This window comes from Podarcis cretensis (assembly GCF_951804945.1).
Source record: "Podarcis cretensis genome assembly, chromosome: 3".
Classification (NCBI taxonomy): domain Eukaryota; kingdom Metazoa; phylum Chordata; class Lepidosauria; order Squamata; family Lacertidae; genus Podarcis; species Podarcis cretensis.
The window spans coordinates 74,632,555-74,653,033 of NC_137172.1; the positions used below are offsets into that span (position 1 = coordinate 74,632,555).

At 40.7% G+C, this 20,479-nt stretch overlaps 1 protein-coding gene across 2 annotated transcripts in view; it reads left to right on the top strand.

Annotated features, from left to right (window-relative positions):
• The window catches only part of SCML4 (Scm polycomb group protein like 4), a 77,476-nt gene that overhangs the window by 19,507 nt on the left and 37,490 nt on the right, over positions 1-20,479 (top strand). For both annotated transcript variants that reach the window (XM_079971717.1, XM_079971716.1), the window contains one exon: positions 11,121-11,332. In XM_079971717.1, the coding sequence (XP_079827843.1) occupies positions 11,132-11,332 (201 nt within the window). In that variant the 5' untranslated portion in view covers positions 11,121-11,131. The remainder of the gene's footprint in view (positions 1-11,120; positions 11,333-20,479) is intronic.

Below are 20,479 nucleotides of genomic sequence, written 5' to 3' on the forward strand. Positions count from 1 at the left end.
AAGGCAGAGCGTGAAGTGAATGTGTGGCATTATAGAGTCAGGTAGCACATCGAGAAGCATGAAGTCAATAAAAATACTCTATAAGGGATTTAAAAAATAAATAGGAATTCTATCATGCAAATAAAATGGATGGTATAAAATTCATCCAGGTGACACACAAAGCCACTGGTTCTGCAGGCTTCTGGCTTTCTTTCTTTTTTTTTTTTGGAGAGGGTGTCCGAATGACGTATGAGAATTTGATTAAAATCTTTCCTCCAACCTTCTTGAGGGTGATAAAAGAGCTAAGAAATCTTTGCTGCATGGGGGAATGATAAACTGCACGAGGGAGGAGAAAGGGAGAAGAGAGGTTTAACGAACAATTTCGGGTTATAAATATGACTTCATATAAATATGATTCCGACAGTGAATCCTATAACCCGTTTGGGGGGATCAGCTGTGTTCTTGGAATTTGATCCACTCTTTGCTTTTGTGGCAACCTGTCCTTTAACTTGAATGGTGCAGGACAGGTGAATTGTAGGGACTGAAGGGAGCAGGGAGACAGCTTCTGCAGCAGGTGATGAAGACAAAATAAAATGAAGATACATCTCAAGAAGTGGTGGTGAGAGCTATTTCCTTGTAGTTAACCTCCTGCTAAATGAATAATAGTTCTAAGAATGTATTTCACATCCCTGCTGTTCTTCAGATAGCCCTCTGTCAATCACTATCAAACCACCATGGAAGCAATTGCCAACTTGGTGCCCACCAGATGTTTTGGACAAGAAATCTCATCAGCCCAGTCAGCTCGCTACTCTCCTTCCTATCCTGGCTCAGAACATCTGCTTTACGCTTTACCATTCTATGCCCCTTATAAGCCCAGGACATAAATCAATTTTTATGTTGGAATCTGAAATGTTTCTGCTAAATATGTCAGACAGAACTAGGATTTCTATCCAAACCCAAATTTCAACATGTAGATTTCGACTGTCAGATGTCATCATTGGCCATTGTTTCCTTGAATAGCCATCCTGCAGCATTGTGGTGTTCATTCAAGAAGCACCGGTCTATGATTTGCTGATCTTAGATTGGAGTGCAGAGAAGCTCTTAGGGCATCTCTTGCTTAAAATGGTAACTTGCAAATCTGATTCCGTTTCAGCAGGAGAGTCTCTTCTTGAGCAAAATGAATGGCAGAATGGTGCTCATAACAGGGCAATTTGTAAAATTACACAGACATCTTCCTTTTTGATTAGTAATAAAGTCATTTGTCCTCGCGGCCACTTGATTGAGTACATGAAAAGGAGCTTAACAGCACAAACCCCTCGATTTCAATAAGATTTCTCATGGCACAGGATCAATTAAGCTTAAAGTTTAAAAGAAGAGTTTCCGCTTTGGAATGTTCAGGGCAGCACATTTATTTCAATGTCATCTCATTAAAAGTAAGTACTCAGATATCATAAGTAAATGGTTTCTGTTTTACTCCTCTCAGAAAAGGACAGGCTCTGTAGCCTGCGCTTGAAGTCAGCTCATCTGTTCATTGGATGGGATATTTATCCCAGCTGCCAGCCCTGAAGTAAGCAAGCAAGCTGTAATCAGTCGTTTCCTTGGTCAGGACCTCTCCTGTTTGTGCATCTTTATATAGAAGAGCTGCTCACCTACTGAATACATTTTTAATGTATTTTTTTATTCCAGCAAGCATCTTGCTTAAATTTGATTTCATGATTTTTACTGACTTTCATTTTTATTGCACTGAGAGTTTTTGTTGTACATCAAGCAGTTATATAAATTGCAGAAATAAACTTAAACAATTATAAATATATAGCCATTTCTCCAGGGCAAGGTTTAACCCTGCCAATGCATTCTGCCTTTTTACTTAGAGTTCCTCTTTTCTTTTCTTTTCTTTTTACATAAGGGGGCAGAAACATATTAACCATATGCTTCAGGCAGACTGTAAATTAAGAGAAGATTGAAACACTGGCCACTGGTTTGAGCAGTGGTGTACACAATCCACATCTATCCTGTTGTCTCATATGAAATACTGCATTTTTTGTGTTTTTTTGCAAAACAGCTTCAATCTGAATTTCATTTTTTAAAATAAATTAAATTTACGTACTGCCCTTCATCCAAAGATCAAGGGCAGTTTATAGTATAAAAACACAAAATACATGACATATGAGAAAAAAGAAAAGAAAAGAGAATTGAGAGACAGAATGTCCTGGCTGCATTTTAAGCTGGTAGTATGTGCACAGCCAGTGAGAACAATAACTCAGAAATCTTTTGACACTGCCTTCAACAGTCTTACAGGTGTGTGTGTGTGTGTGTCTGTCTGTCTGTCTGTCTATCTATCTATCTATCTATCTATCTATCTATCTATCTATCTATCGCGATAGGGTATGTGTTCCCTAAACGGGATTTAGAGTGTCTGTTAAACAAGCTGTCTGATCCAAGTCTGGTTTAAAGATTATGAGCTATAAAAATGGAGCCCAGGAGAGACCTTGAAGTTGCCAGTCTACGGTGAGGCTTTGGGTAGCAGACTGAGCAGGCATGCAGGTGACCTGCTCACACTGTATTTCTATTTAAATTATAGTAATTATTTCTAAACTTGCATCTATACATATGAATTTTATGCAAATCTGTATCCTCCTTTGTCTTTTTTTTTTTTTTTTGACAAAGCATTTTCTCATTTTGGGTGATGCGAAGATGTCCATTTAACAGTCCACTGAAAAAAGGGGGGGGGATCTCGCCAAACCGCTAAGGCTTAGAAAATCCTCTGGAAGATGTATTCAGAGTATTGAAGCATATTATCTCCATTAAATATTATTTAAATACTGAAATCTGCATTTGTTACTCTCCCTCAAAGTACTTATTGAATACTTATTAAATATTTACCATTGAACTCTTAGTGATCATAAGCTAATAATTCTGTATCCAGCAATCATAAGCTAATAATTCTGTATCCAGCAATTTGTTCAGGGAACTTGCAATCATCTTGCAATCAATGCATGTTCCTCCACCACAGACCTAAAATACTGTCAACATAGGCTAGAAATGGAAAGAAACACATTTTTAATATATGCATTCTTAATATATTTAATATGTGTATTAATTTAAATACATTAATATATTAATTTAATATATGCACTATTAAATATGTACTCTTGCAAGTTCAGCTCTTAGATAATGTGACAAATATCACAAGAGAGCCAAAATTGCATAGTAGTCAGTGGGTGGTATTCTGCTATCAGCATAAGGATTTCTGTTTGTGTAACAGGACTTTCCTCCTTTCCTCTGAACGTGGGTGCCCTGCACCCTCCCCAAAATCATTCCAGAGGGCTGGGGGAGCCCCTAGAACAGATTTAGGGACACTCAGGAGGAGGAGAGGGGAAGAATATTTTGTGGCACAAGTGGAAATTATTTCCCTGACAGAATGTTTATCTGATTGCTATCTGATTGCTATGCTGGATTCCACCAAGAATATTTGCCTTTTACCTCAGTCAGTCTTGGGTTCAAAATCCCCCTTAGCCTTGAAACTCACCGGGTGACAAGCTATATTTACTTGTTGGTTAATTGTTTTTTTAAAAAACCTCCCAGTTGTGAGGTGGTGGAAGAAAAAGACATGGAAGAGCAAATGCCAATATAATAAATACATCTGAGTGATGGCCTGGGATATTCCAAGAACTGGTTCAGCTCGCATAGCCCCAGACACTTCACTGATTACTTAAGAAGTAAACAATAGTATGTGTGAACAGCAGTGGAAGATTTCCCCCTCAATTTTGTTAGTCCTCTAATAGGCAGCAACAATGATAACATAAATTTTATTAGTGAACAAAACTGGCCTTGAATTCAGTGCATGAGCTAAACTAATCAATCATAACTAATCAAGCATATTCACAAAGGCAAAGAAAATTCCCAGCATTTTATGGCTATATTTTCAGTGTTTTCTTTTTCTTCAACTTGGATAAAGGGACTTTATCCATCTGATATAGAAACCATCTGATATAGCTCAGATGGTTAGAGTGTGGTGCTGATAACGCCAAGATTGCAGGTTTGCTCCCCATGTAGGACAGTTGCATATTCCTGCACTGCAGAGGGTCGGACTAGATGATCCTCAGGGTCCCTTCCAAGTTCTATGACTTTGGAAAGAACATTTACCAGCATATGCTTACATCCATCAAATGGAAATCAACATGATTTTGTGGCTGGATTAACTGTGGCTGGATCATACCAGCACTCTTTGTCCATACCAGCTAACTGTACGGCCTTGTTCCTCACTGTTGAGAATGGGAAAGGGTTTCATAGCAATTTTTCTTTAATTTCTTTAATTTCACCGAACATTATGACAGAGACCACTCACAGTTATGTGAGTCATTGTGTTGCAAAGGCACAAGAATGAGATTTGCCTTTAAAATCACTAAAAAAAGAGGGGGGAATCATATATTTCAATAAAATACAATAAAGAAAATACTTCAGTCTATGTCTTGAAAGACTGGCTGTAGCAATCTGTTGTTTTTTTTAATTTCACAGTAATTCTCTCTCTCTCTCTCTCTCTCTCTCTTTCTTTCTTTCATAGGGCATATACCTGTGTGTCAACCGCCTCCCTTAAAGTCTGAAACCAGAATTTGATAATTTCTTTTTCTGTTCTCTCTTTATGCACTCAAACTACCTAGCAAATCCTGATAATCACGTGACCTTGTCAGCTACATTTTTCATATATTTACTTCTTTTTCTAAAAAAACCCCTGTCTACATCATTCTTGTCTGTAGAGTTTTACATCGTCAATTCATTGCCATAGGCTGCTAGTCTTCAACAAAAATGTCAGACCAAATGAAGAAAGGTAAGACTGTAGGAATGGAAGTTGGTCACTTCTACTCCTCTGGGTCCCATTCCTTCAAAGACTCTTTCAGGTTCTTCTGGCTCATTAACCAAACCTGAGTTAGAGGCGTATTCAGCTACTGCTCTTCCTTCTGTCACTGGAGTGTCATACTTCAAAGAAACATCTCCTAAAGGACAGCAAAGTGCCACTGCTGGTGAATTCAGCTTTTTTATTAAAAAAATGTACTATGAGATGACACCAAGGACCCATTCACTCTCATTCTCCTTCCTCCCCGAAGTGAGGAAAAGAACAAAGGCAGTCAGAGCACTAATTCTGAAGTCCTGGTGGATTTGGGGAAAAAATCCTCCTCAGTTAAGTACAACTCCATGGGGGTGCAATTGAGGACTGTAAGAAAACTTTAATTGCGGGTTCTGCTTCAATGCAAACGCAGGTGGGATAATTTATATCCTGTGACATGGTGACCATGAAAAGCTAGTAAGCTCAGCCCAAACCAGGTGCATGCAGTGTGGATTCAATTTGTGAAGTAATCTTGTTGTTCTTTGTCACAGCCACCAAGTCAACTGTTCACAACATAAAGCCGCTCCTCTGTGCTCTGCAACAATATATAGAACTGAAATATTGTTCCTCTCTGCCTGTTGCCTGCTGTTGCTATCCTGCTGCTGCTTTTATTTAACCCCCCCGGTTCCACAAACAAACAAACAAACAAACAAACAAACACACAAATGAAAATATGAAGATATTTTTCTCTCTGCCTGAATTATTCATCCCTGCCCTGTCTATATGTGCTGCACTTTCCCAAGTCCACCCTCGGAGGGAGCTGTGCACATGCAGGAACGTAAAAGACGTGAAGTTCTCTGTGTGGCTTCAACATGCATGTAACCTGTCATGCATGCAAGCATAATGTGTGCTAGGTTATTTAACACTGTCATAGTTTTTCAGCTCTGCCCATTTCTCATTGTGCAAGTACCACGTTGCCTAGAAGAAGTAAAAACAATGATATGGAGAAGGCCGCTGGGGATGTGTTCTCCCCATCTGTAATTAATAATATCTTATTTTCCTTTCCCCCACTCCCATGTCTGGACTGTGAATTTTCTGTGGGTATATTCAGGTGAACAGCTGAAGTGGTGTGCGACGTGATAAAAATACCTGTGATAAAATTGTGGGCATGGAGACAAGTGATTTGAATGTCCTGACATATCAGAGATGTGTGGCAAGATCAAAATCACCACCTCCTGAGAAATTTATGAAATTTGGCTTGCGCCAGGAGGTGGAAAGTTGCAATCGCACTGTGCATTTGTCACATATCAAAACATGCAGTCAATTAGGTCATGTTGAAACAACGAGAAAATCACTGGTTTCAACATTTCTGCCGTCCCCTCCATCGACTGTTTGAATTCCTCAGTGGAAACTTCAGAATGCAGGGAGATGAATGCACATAGGATGCTATTAATGAAAGAACAGAAACAAATATAGTTTGTTCCATTCTGTGGTCATTCCCTGTGAGATTTTTGCGAGAAGAGGTGGTGATTGCAATTACTTTTTACAAGTAGTTTTGAGAGAAACTTGCAAAAAAGAAGAAAACCTTAGGTACCACAGACACAAAATACCCCTGCTTATACATCAACTATGCATACCTTTCTTGTCCCCAAGTATAGCCTTTCAACAAAATGGCAGCTTCTTTACTCATTGTTACAGTGTAGGAAGCAAAAGAGCTGCTGTGTGCCATTTTGTGGCTCCTTCTAGTCTTGTCTCCATTCAGTAAGTAAGCAGTTAAAATGAAGAAGGGTCTTATGCAGAGAGAGAAAATGTTTCCAATCCCAGTGCAAATACAGATGTGGATAAAAAATTGCTCTGTCGGACATAGTGAGCCCTGTATGTAAGTGGTGACATCTGTCATGGTGGGAGAAGTTTGAAATGGCTTCTGTTTGGCAGCCATTTTGTGTGTACTGGCCAAGGACTGCAAGTCTGCATGTAGTTTACCTGTAGAGTAGCCCCATAGAGAGGCTTTTCTTTTTTGCTAACAAGGATACCAACAACATGTAGCTGCGGGGGGGGGGGGGGGACAACAACGTGCAAGCAAGTTCTAGTAGCCCATTCCTTGGCTCTGACTCCCAGATTTAGGAATCACTGCCTTGGAATACAGCTGGAAGTTTAAAAATTAATACGAGTTGCAGTGGAAGGTTAATATAACTCATTTATAACTCCACAATCCTGACCTTTTGCAAATGATATCAAAAGTCCACAAAGGCATTAATGCTGCCTATTACCACAGGTTAATTTATATACTACTTCTCACATTCATGAGGCTCAGAAACATGAAAGGAACTCTGCTTCTTTCAAGTATTATCTCCTGAATATCAAATTTCCTGTCCTCCAAAGGAACCTTTAACTCTGTTAAGCTAACTATATAGGAAAGTATTATTCTGTGAAACTGAACCTGAAAATTAACTGCTGTCTCCTTACTAGCTTGGGCTTGTGATTTTTTGTTGATCAGTTAGATGCTATATGGACATAGTACATATTATTTTTTAGCAAGAGGTGGAAGGCAGACAGGAACTTAGATGCTATTCTTTGGACATTGCTGATTTCCAATCTGGTTGTGTGTTCTGTTATTTTTCGCCCTATAAGACGCACTTTTTCCCCTCCAAAAATGAAGGGGAAATGTGTGTGCGTCCTATGGGGCGAATGCAGGCTTTCCCTGAAGCCTGGAGAGCGAGGGGGGTCGGTGCGCACCGACCCCTCTAGCTCTCCAGGCTTCAGGAAGCTATCCACTAGCCCTGGGAGACCCAGCTCTCCCAAGGCTAGCGGAGACCTTGTCGGCACCCAGAAGCTTGGGGCGCGCTGAGCTCCGCACGCCTCAAGCTTTGGGATTAGCGCAGCGCTCCGCTAGCCCTGGGAGAGCCGCGCGGCTCTCCCAGGGCTAGCGGAGACCTTGCCAGCACCCAGAAGCTTGGGGCGCGCTGAGCTCCGCACGCCCCAAGCTTTGGGATTAGCGTGGCGCTCCGCTAGCCCTGAGAGAGCCGCGCAGCTCTCCCACGGCTAGCGGAGACCTTGCCGGCACCCAGAAGCTTGGGGCGCGCTGAGCTCCGCACGCCCCAAGCTTCGGGCTTAGCGCAGCGCACCTGGGGGGGGGGGAAATAAAATTTTTTCCCTTTATTTCCCCCCCAAAAAACTTGGTGCGTCCTATGGGCCGGTGCGTCCTATGGGGCGAAAAATACGGTACGTTAGTGATTAATACTTCCAAAGAATTGGATACATTGCCAATGCAGGAATGCTGTTTCACAGGTCCAAGCCTTGAGTTAATAAGTATTTAAAAAAATGACACAATTTAACCAAATGTATGCATATGAGCAGTAGAATTATGGCCCCTGCTCTTCTCTTCTGTTTCCCATTTATCCACATGACTTGGGAACATTCAGAGCATCCAGATTATGAGATGAACAGAAAAATGCCTGTCCTTTACAAATATATGTAAGGTGGCTTCAAATGTAGGGGGTGGGGGTGGGGACAAGACAGAAGGAATCTAAATAGTAATAATGAGATATCAGGAATTCTCTATGGCACAGGAGTCAAAATGAATGACATGGAAAAGCAAATCCGTACTCAGCAGATGCCTAAAAAAGGGGTGGGAGGGAAATTTGGTTCAGTTTGCAATTAAGGGCAGCCTTACCTAATTCGCAATTTCTGAAACAATATGCAAACTGACATACAACCATCCTTCAAAATCCACACTTTCCTGTATTTTGCAATGCAGTTCTCCTACCAATTAATGTGTACAAACGTGTAGATTAGGTGAAAGTGTAGCAATGGTTGGGGCCAGGGTGGTTTTCCTTTGCTTTCCTTTATCTATGTATACTGTATCGTTTTAGTTCTATTAATTAATCCTATTAATCCCATTAATGTTTAATTGTTTTTTAATTACTGTTTTTCCTGTGTTGTTAGCAATTCTTATTTTTACGCAGCCTTGAATCCTTTCAGGGGAAAAGGTGGGATATGAATAAATATATAATAAAGATGTTTTCCTGGAAATAAGAGCTCAACCTAGTAACTTACTCAGGGCATTGGTTTTCCAGCTCTAAATATGATTAGATATTTTGTGTGAAGTGTGATAAAGCTGCTTACCAGCCATCTTGGTGACACCTAAAGATGGGCTGTGATCCGACTACCACCTCTTTCACTAGGCTTCCCATCAAGTTGAATACCAGCTTTGAATATATCCACCTTCCTTATTATTTTCTGGCATAAGGTAATTAATTTTTTTAATTTGCTGAGACTTTTTAGTTATTGCTATATATTTTGGTGCTTTAAAAAATCCTACTGGCTGTTGCTTGGTTTTCAGAACTGCCACTGTTTTTAATGTCTCACTGCTTTATATTTTAATATTGATGGCTATTCTTTCAATTTATTGTTTTAAATATTACCTGCCCAGAGAACCATTTGGAATTGAACTGTGGACTATTTATCTATATAAGGATTGTTACCCTGTCTTTCTAAAGCCCCTGGTGGGTCTGTTTATCATAATGAGGGTGACAATAAATTATATTAGAACTTATTTTCCAAAGAAACACAAAATGACTAACAATATAAACCAATCAGCATAAGCAAATAAACAATCAGTAAAAGTAACAATCTGAATATAACATTAGATAACAGTATGAAGAGAAGCAAGCAGAAACTATAATCTCTTTAGAAGTGACTCTAACAGGAAGACATAAAATACAATTTTAAATGTCAATACAGCTACAACACTTTCTAGCACCACTCTCTGACATTTCAAAAAGTAGAGTAAGAAACTGTTGTTACATTAAAGCATGGCCATCCAGGGACTAGGGTCAAGGGGAAATTGCACTTCCAATATCCACAGATCCCAACCTTCCTACCTTCCTTCCTTGTATGTTTCTGGCATAGTCTTCTCATTTTTTTCTGAGAAGCTAGCCTGCTCCTCACTTTCCATATTTTACCTTGCCCTCCTCTGGAAAAACTCCTGCAGATATCCCTGCTTGTAAGACCAATCCACAAAGGCCCAGCTTCTCTTTACTTCTGCTTTATGTCTAACAAGGAACCAATGTGTTTCCATTAAGGCATGCCACAGATCTGGGTAACCTTTGTGCTTTCAAAAACGGAGAGCAGCCGTTGTTTCTGTGTCTCAGAATCTTTGTTGTATGATATACACCACCCAGCAGAGACTTATTCGGTTATGTAGTTTCCATCTTGGAAATGAGTCTGAAAGCTGACTGCTGGCTATAGCACCTGACCCGAATTGCCGGAATTTTTTTCTTAGGATTTTTCCTTGTCCCACTACTTCCTGCTTTGTGTAACATCTTGCCAAAGAGAGCTGGAGAAAAATTGTCCTTATTTTATGACATTTTTGTTAGTTCTGATAAAGGTATTGCCCAAATGTGGATTTTGGTGTGCTGATCTTCTCTTATGAACCAACCTTTTGCTTTCTGTGTGCTTTTCCTATTGTGACTATGTCTGGATGTGAGGAGGGGAAAAGTCCTGCACAATTATCGGAAATCGCTACTTTGAAATAGAAAAAATTATATCAATAGAATGTGTGTGTAAAAAGCTGGTGGGGTCTGTCTCTGCAGCCTTATCACATCATTTCTAGGCAATCTATTAATTTAGCCTCTTTGTATTTACTATCCTTCTTTACTCAGCATGTGGTTTTATATGATGTTAGCCCTTTTACCATGTGTTTGAGAGTTTTGGACAGCTGGTGTTAATGGTGTTATAACCAATCTTCAAATCGTACAGCGTATAATGGATCTATCTAAGCAGAGTAAGTGCCTGTAACTCTGTTTAAAAGATCTATTATTGAGTAGCTTCAAAAACAAATGCATTTGCTTCAGCACAAAATTGGAGTCATCTCTGCACCTTTTTCTAAGGATCATTTTGCGTAAATACATTCATAATTATGGAAGCCTTATTGGTGTCATCTACAATAATTTCATGTCATATTTTCTGGCTTCTCCAATATATTAACCTCAATGTAATGGGGATTAATACTACATGCTACAAACAAGCCATTGGTCACTGTGCCTGAGTCTCACCTTGTCTGAGGCCAAAAGCAGTTTTCAATGCCACCAATCAGTCTGGGAACTTTCATGTAACATGGAGATTTTTCTAGCCATTTGCAAAGTGCATTTCTCTCACCATTTTGATAACTTTAGCTAGCCTGTGTGCATCAGAGATGGAGAAGAAGAGCTGCGAGGTCATTTCTCTACCTTGCTTACAAAATTTGTTTGTGGTTCTCTCTTCCCCACCCACCCCCATTTTCAACAATATAACTTTTTTTTTTATTAAATTACAGCTCCTTTACTTATGAATCATTTGCCATCACTGCCTCCAAGACTGGATACTGTGGACATGCAGTCTCCCAGAATACCAGGTCGAAAAAGAGGAAGACCCCCGCTCCATTCGACGCCTATGAAAATGGCTGTTCATAACCTCTATTCTGCACCAGCTGGTTCTCTGCCTGTTGTGAAGATTCCAAAGAAGCGAGGGAGGAAACCTGGATACAAGGTATGCCATCCTACCGGCTCATTAAGTAGCTATGATGTTTGTCTTTTTGTCTTGTAGCTAGTCTGTGGCCTTCTGGATATTGCTGGTCTCCATCTTCCACCAGCCTACAGCCAGCTTGAACCACTGGCAGGGATGCTAGGAGCTGCAGTTCATCAAAATCCTGAAGGCCACATGTTAGCCTCTCCTTGATATTTGGAATATATCCATGTGGCATGAACACATGTGCCAGTGTGAGAAGGCGGAAGGAGATTCATGCTCCTTCTTCTTGTTGCTGCTGTGTGGTTAAGAAGCAGCCTGTTCAGGCCAACACCCTTGTTGGCTCATGCCAGTACAGACATTCAGAAGATTCTATGGACATGCAGTGTAGCAAACTAGTCTTCCACCACCACTGGTTCTTCCTTGGTTGCTTGCTGTTCAGTCACGGTACCAAGAATTTCAGGTGGTGTTTCCTTTTCCTTTTCGCTACAGCAGTTCTGACTGCTGAAGAGCTAAACCACTGCTTTAAACCAAACAGGAGAGCACATGTCCAGCAATGGGAAATGGCTATTGTGAAATTTTTTCAAAGAAAGCTCTGTTTGCTGAGATATGATTCTGGTTTAAGACAATAATTTCGTGGTCAAAGTGTTCAGGAGAGGGAATTATCAAAACACACAAAAGTTAAAACTATCCTCCATATTTAGGTAATTTATATACCACCATACTTCTGTAAGGTAAAATAATTAATGATAAGCAGAATATTACCCTCTGTAAGTGGTTTCACTATTCACATTGGGTTGTTTTTTTTAAAAACAAAACAAAACTAAAAACAACTACTGGGCTCTATAATTAGTTAATGAATTCTCCTGCATTTGACCATTTACATAATATCCCACAGTTTCCCAAGCCATTCTTATTTCACAGGCATCTCCTTACATATCCAACAAGCATAAACCACTCTAGCAACTGATAGACCATGAAATATTACTTCAGGGTTCTTTCTGGTGTACAAAATCTGCTGAGAACTTAAGAAGGCAAACAAGATATTGCTTGGAATAAATGAGTTCAGTGGTTGGTTTCAGATTCCTATTTTAATGCACTTTTATTGAAGCTGATTGGTTGTTTCAAAAATGTTGTGAGCCACTGGAAACACCCAACAGGATGGAAAGATGGAGGAGAAGCTGTAAATAAGCATTTGGGCTTTGGTTTTTTTAAAATCTGCATTTGCTAAATTGATAAGTTTATGCAGGTCACAGAATCCAGCCTGATGCAGATATTTGATTTTTAGTGTAGACTATAGACTGCTTTGAAAGCAGCTGACAAGCTAGGTTACATCCAAAGGTCACTTTTCTCAGCCAGAAGCAGCTTCCTCTGACAGAAGGGAGACCTTCATTCAGTGAAAGGAATCCATTTATCAAAGGAGGGCTCCTTCTGAGAGAGAAAGGGAACTTTTGCATCCAACTCATGTGTCCTGTATAAGCTGCTGTCCATCGCATTATGGGGCACAAGAAATTCAAACTACTATTAAATGCTTTCCAAGTAAGGATAGAGAAGAAATTCAATTCAGTGCCATTTAAAGGCAAACCATCCTTATTTTCACTTTCTGAAACAATACAGTGGTACCTCGGGTTACATACACTTCAGGTTACATACGCTTCAGGTTACAGACTCCGCTAACCCAGAAATATTACCTTGGGTTAAGAACTTTGCTTCAGGATGAGAACAGAAATTGTGCTCCGGTGGCATGGCGGCAGCGGGAGGCCCATTAGCTAAAGTGGTGCTTCAGGTTAAGAACAGTTTCAGGTTAAGAACAGACCTCCGGAACGAATTAACCTGAGGTACCAATGTAATGAAAACTCAACTATCTTTCATAATTCACACTTTTCCATATTTTGAAATGCAGTTTTCCAACCAAGTACTGTACAGTCATACCTTATGTTGCATTCAGTTCATGTTGCGTCTATTCGGCCTGTGAACGTGGCGAACCTGGAAGTGTATAATTCCGGGTTTCACCACACGCACGCATAAGTGTTCTGCACGCTTTGCACATGTGCAGAAGTGCTCTATCGCGCTCCGCACTTGCGCAGAAGCGCTGCTCTAGTTGCGGACTTTTCGGGTTGCGAACGGCACCCTGGAGCGGATCGTGTCCGCAACTAGAGGTACCACTGTAATGCATACAAATGTTCATCTACTAGGGTAAAATGTGCATCAAAATACACATATTATTGGCAAAAGCATACAAAATGCACCATAAAAGAGAAATGACTCTGGAAAAGTGTGATTATTGCATAATACAAAAATATGTGCATTAGGAAAAATTCACACCAAAATTCTGATGAGGTTTTTTAAAAAATTGCAAGCTGATGTGGAAATGTGATGAATTGAATGGAAAAATGGAAAAACGAGAAACCAAAATTTACAGCTTTGCCTATCACCACTTCCAAATAGTACTTGGTTTTCTGTGCTCCTATAACAATAGGATTTGGGACAAATCTTTGCAAGGTCAAATTTCACCTCCTCCAGCAAAAGGAAAGTTTGAGGTGTTTTACATAATTGTTTTAGTGAAACCTGACAAAGATGCATGCCCTTTTCTTCGTGTGCGAAGCCTTTTATTTACTACCAAATATAGAAGTGAGGCAAAAAAAAACCAAAAAAAGGGAGGCAGTAAATTGAAGATCATTCATTATTTATGGGGACTGGTTTAATGCAATCATTTCTGTCATCTAACCTGTAGGAATAGCAAGTTCGGGGGTGATGCTGTTTCTTGATGAATGGAGACCAAAAGTAAGACATTCTCTAGTAAACAATGGCTCCAGGTTCTGAGGCTGACAACAGCAATCTGTAATGCTTTTCATTAGCATTGGAAGATTTGTACACCGAAGCAACATTTCAGCAAGAAGCCTTTCTGTTGGATATGGTCCCCACTGCTAAAGCATACAGCTCTCAATCACAATGCACTTGCTGCTAGAGTCAGAGAATACATTTGTGACAGGTAGATCTCTTGATTTAATTAGCTCCCAAATAGCATGGGTTCCTGCTTCCATGAGACTTTTATGTGCATTTTTAAAAGCTCTTGCATGCTCAAATGGCAGGCGACCAACTTCTTTATGGCAACTGGATGTTGGATTATTACAGAACAGATGGATCAATTTGTGCCTGTACGTTACAAAAAAATGAATTTACAATCTGGGTTAAATTTTATTTTGATGGAAGTTTGCAATAAATCCATAGATGCCAACAAAGGCATCTTTATTGTCCCCTGTATAGATCTGACTTTTCCAGTTACCATTAAACCTTCATGACTGGAATAATTAGCACGTTATAGATAGATAAAGACAGACATGAAGTTTTAGTTCGCCCTCCCCATTTTTTCTTATAGTGGTCTCTCACTGATGCCTGTGGGTTACTCTAGTTAGTTGTGTGCATCTAACCTAGAGTGCAGCCTAAAAGCCTATTGCTTGGTGGAAGATGAATAGGCAAGATGTTGCATTGAAACAATTGATCTACACAGACTTCAGAGCCTATAGAGGCTATTGATGTCCATTACTAACCCACTCATAGAATGGAGCCATGGCCCCAACTCAGCATTTTAGTTCCACTGTGGCACCCCTCTGTTACATTTGGTGCTAAATGCATCCATATAATTATATTTTTCTAGTTGGTCAGGTAACTGATCTCCATGGAGACTGATCGATCAGGAAATTGATCTCCAAGAAAGCTCATTTAGATAAATCAGATACTGCTGGATCAATTTCCTTCGAAGGAGAAAATATTGTACATGGTGGTGTCTTTGTAACCATTTTGCAAATGTATAGGCTGAGTATATATTACAGAGAAGAATAGCAAGCACAGCAGGCATGGCCAGCATTTATCCCCAAATCAACATCACTCCAACCCCTTCTACTAACCAAAATTTTATAGAGAGAAGAACGTACCTATTATTATTATTATTATTATTATTATTATTATTATTATTAGGCCCAGGCCCATAGAAAGTTGCCCACAAAGAAATGTAGCCTTCAGGCTGAAAAAAGTAAGTTCTCTAGCCCTGCATTAAAACCATCAGAATAATTAAAACAGATATAGGTAAGAATCTGAAAGCATTAGCAGCCCTGCGGTCCTTTGGGATGGAGGTTGGGGTATAAATTTAATAAACAAGTGAATAAATTTAAAACCTAGATCATAAAACAGTGTTCATTAGTTGCTTGAAAACAGCTGAAGAAGAAGAAGAGTTTGGATTTGATATCCCGCTTTATCACTACCCGAAGGAGTCTCAAAGCGGCTAACATTCTCCTTTCCCTTCCTCCCCCACAACAAACACTCTGTGAGGTGAGTGGGGCTGAGAGACTTCAGAGAAGTGTGACTTGCCCCCAAGGTCACCCAGGAGTTGCAGGTGGAGGAGCGGAGATGCGAACCCGGTTCCCCAGATTACGAGACTACCGCTCTTAACCACTACACCACACTGAAGAAGAGGAGAGGATGGAAGAAGCTGTCTTGGATCTCTGCTGGCAAAGCATCCCATAGTGCTGGCACTGCTGCTGGAAAGGACCTGTCTTTCCTCCCCACCATTTTGATCTCACAGGTGTCTGGGACAGAGAGCAGGGCCTTTGCTGCTGCTTTTAAAGTCCAGGTGGGAGAAGGCCAGTTTCTCAGGTAATCTGGCCCCAAGCATTTTATACCATTAATGTTTAACACCTGTACAATAAATTGAGCTCGTAATCAAATAGGCAGCCCATGCAGATGGAATAGAAATGGAGCAATAGGAGTCCCAGCATACAAAAAAAAAAAGTTTCTTTCCCTCTGCAGTACAGAAAGCAGTGGCTGTTGCAATATCTTCCCTCTGATGTTATTCCTGCTGCTTACTACTAGCTAAAATTTATTTAGCAGCCGCAGTATATTAGGCACCCACACTTACTCATTTTGGCACCAGCCTTCTTACAAGATTTTTATCAAGATTCCTTCAGCCGACAACTATAAACGTTTGCCTCTGTTTAGCTTAATAGATAACCGCTGTAAATGTCTGCCTTTGTCTAGCTTCATGGCTTTTCTCTCTCCCCTCCCCTCGTGCCTAAACCTTTCTCTTAACTGAGGCTGAAGGAATGCATTGGCTTTGACGGCTTCTGCTATGTGTCATTTTCTTGCCCTCACCACATTGCCTCTTTCACTTGACTGGAGCAAGTGCCTTGGGTATTGTGCATAGTCTTTTGTGCTGTCATTCTCTTCACCATATAAACATATCAAAAGTTAAATCCTATCAGCATTAAAGAAAACAAAAACAGGATAAGCCGTTTCAAATGGCAGGATAAGTGCTCCAGACAAATTGGAGGTCATTAACATGTGCTATGACCACCAGAAAGAAAGACCATAAAGAAAGCTGATCGCCGAAGAATCAATGCTTTTGAATTATGGTGCTGGAGGAGACTCTTGAGAGTCCCATGGACTGCAAGAAGATCAAACCGATCCATTCATAAGGAAATCAGCCCTGAGTGCTCACTGGAAGGACAGATCCTGAAGCTGAGGCTCCAATACTTTGGCGACCTCATGAGAAGAGAAGACTCCCTGGAAAAGACCCTGATGTTGGGAAAGATGGAGGGCACAAGGAGAAGGGGACGACAGAGGACGAGATGGCTGGACAGTGTTCTCGAAGCTACGAACATGAGTTTGACCAAATTGCGGCAGGCAGTGGAAGACAGGAATGCCTGGCGTGCTCTGGTCCATGGGGTCACGAAGAGTCGGACACGACTAAACGACAACAACAACAACAATGACCACCAGATCTGTGTGATTCAATTCACAGCGCTTATATATATTATACCTGTGATCTTTGTCATAAGGCCATGATGCCTGTCTCAAGTCCCCCACTCACTCTAATGTTGTTGCACTTCAACTCCCTTCAGCCACAGCCAGTGTGGCTTTTGGTCAAGGTGATGGTGGGAGTTGGAGTCCAACAACATCTGGAGAGCTACAGGTTGCCCATCCCTGGCATAAAATATCCATCGTATTTATGAAGCCTTGTTTCTAGGAACATAGCAAATCACACTGAGTCTGACCATTGATCCATCAAGCTTGGTATTGTCTGCCCCGATGGCAGCAGATCTATAGGGTTTCAGGCTAGAGTCTCTCCCAGTCCTACCCGAAGATGTTAGGGATTGAACTTGGGACATTTTGATACTCCTACATAAACTCCCATCGTTTTGGTTAGTAGCTTTGTTTTATGGAATGACTCTTTGGGTTCTAGCATAATAACTTCCCATCTAGAGTTGCAGTAAAGTGCCTCTATGCTTTGGGGCTGTATGGGGCCACCCCAAAATAAGAGTGGTTTCTATGTGACTAAGGGATTCCCTAAGGATATCATGGGATATCCTTAATTTTTTCAAATTTAAAAGGAAATAAGGATAATACTCCCCAAACATTGGCTGATAGAAACCAGGACCTTTGAGGTTGGGAGCATAGAGGTAAGAACATTTCGGAGCACCTTATCTCTATGTCTGGAGAGGGAGCTTCCAGGCTGAACACCAAGAGAAAGTCCTCTCCTTGTTTGACAGGAGCAGACACTGCTATCCAGTCGCAGCTGTGCTAAAATCTTGGCTTTCTCTATTGCTTTTTATGGGTAGCTGTCACTTCCACTGTGGCAGTGACAAAGTAGCTTGGCAGACTCTGTGAGTGACTGAGAACAGCTGAGACATGAAGTGTTAGGATATTGGTTGGAACAAACCGCACTAATACAGTGGTGCCACGCAAGACGAAATTAATTCGTTCCGCGAGTTTCTTCTTCTTGCGGTTTTTTCGTCTTGCGAAGCACGGCTATTAGCGGCTTAGCGGCTATTAGCGGTTTCGTCTTGCGAAGCAAGCCCATAGGGAAATTCGTCTTGCGAAGCACCTCGAAAAATGGAAAACCCTTTCGTCTAGCGAGTTTTTCGTCTTGGGAGGCATTCGTTTTGCGGGGCACCACTGTAAAGGACATGTAAGAGAGCAGCTGAGACAATGAAGTTTGGGTCCTGTGATAACTTAACAAACTTCATGGCAGTAAAGGTTCCCATTGTCTCCTCCCACCTGCAGCCACCTGCCTGCTGGTTGAATTTTGCCTAAAGGCCTTTCCACCTTGCTGCAACAGAAAATTGGGACAGTGTTAAGAACTGTGTGGCTGCAGGTAAAGGTAAAGGACCCCTGGAGGATTAAGTAGCTATTTATCTACTTGCTCTGATAAGCTTTCGAACCGCTAGGTTGGCAGAAGCTGGGACAGAGCAATGGGAACTCACCCCATTGTTCAGATTCAAATTGCCAACTTTGTGATCGGCAAGCCCAAGAGGCTTGGTGGTTTAGACCACAGCACTACCCGTGTCCCATGTAGCTGCAGAGACTATTGGTGCTAATGACTTGTGGGTTCCCAGATCTCAAGAACCGTCTATTTGGTACTGGCATGGTGTGAGGTGGCAGGGTTCTGTCATGGGCCAACCCCCAAAGGGGTGACTAAAGTCTTGCTTAAGATGACAATGAGCCTGAAATCCCATGTAACAAGTTGCAGCAGCATAAGTTCTCAAGTGGCCTTCAGGTACATTTTCATGTCCAAAGGGATCCTTCTAGGTTCTTCTTTATGTCCGTTGATGGAGGGAGAAAACATAACAGATTAAAAATAGTTGTTTAGTTATTCCTGCTTGATTTTTTAAAAAAAGTATTTGAGAGGTAGGAGGGAGCATGCAAAAGCACATTACTTATATCCGGTGATCTCCATTTTCTCAGACAAAGGGATCATTTCACTTACTGATTTATTGTTTTCCGTGAAGTCTTCGTCAGATCCAAATTAGGACTTGTAACATGCAATTTTCTCCTCCATTGCTTTTGATTGTCTTCTTGAAAAGTCTCTTTACACCGGATAGGTTTTTCCACAGCTTTGTATACTCATGTCTTTATTACATAAATATATTTTTATTACGCAGAAAGTAGAGATGTACAGGGTTCTCAAATCATTCCTAAGCTCAAGAGATACAGAAGCCTTAGGCAGAAGGCAGAGCCCTTACACTGGATCTGTGTTGTGGAAGGGTGGGGTAGCAATTCCATTCAGGTTGCATTTAAAGGCAAACCTCCCCTATTTGCACTTTCTGAAACAATAAATGAACCAAAACACAGCTATCCATCAGAATTTTGCAAGGCAGTGCTCCAACCAAAAAATGTGTATTAATATGCATATCTTATTTTTATTTTATTCAATTAATATTTATACATCACACTTTCATATAAGGTATAAAAAATCTGGGTTCAACTCAAAAACACAACATTACAGTAACACCAGTAAAAACAATCAATAACATACAGTGGTACCTCGCAAGATGAATGCCTCAAAAGACGAAAAACTCGCAAAACGAAAGAGTTTTTCGTTTTTTGAGTTGCTTCGCAAGACAGATTTCCCTATGGGCTTGCTTCGCAAGACGGAAATGTCTTGCAAGTTTGTTTCCCTTGTCTTGCAAGTTTGTTTCCTTTTTCTTAAAACCGTGCATTCACTTCGAGGAGCAACTGATAGCACGCGGTGTGGTAGCCTTTTTTGAGGTTTTTGAAGACTTTGGTGATTTTTGAAGCTTTTCCAAAGTCCGTGCTTCGCAAGACGAAAAAATCGCAAGACGAAAAAACTTGCGGAACGAATTAATTTCGTCTTGCGAGGCACCACTGTATAAATAAAAATTGACTGGTAGAAGATTTCCACAGGCCAGTCTGAACAATGCAGTTTTGAAAAGACATTGAGAAGAAAGCAAGAATGACTCCTGCTGAACTTTTGTTGGCAAGGAGTTCCACAGGGCAGGACCTGCCCCCCTGACTACTTAGTTTCTCATAAAAGCTAAACAAATCTCAGAGGTATGGAGGACCACCAAAACTGCCCCATGAGAAGATTTCAGTGGCCAAGGTGGAGCACAAGAAATGAGAGAAAGTATACATGAAAATACATAGTGAAAATAACACAAACTGCATTATAAATTTACATACAAAAATGTGCATATTAAGAGAAATGTACACCAAAATGCTAATGAATTTATAAAAAAATTTTGTTGACTGAACAATCACCTCGTTCTTTATAAAGTATTTGTCCGGGGATGAGATTACAGATAACAGTAACTTCAGCATGGAGACTTTATAGTTCTCCCTAGCCTAGAGAGTTGAAGTTAGTTTAAAGGAAGCACT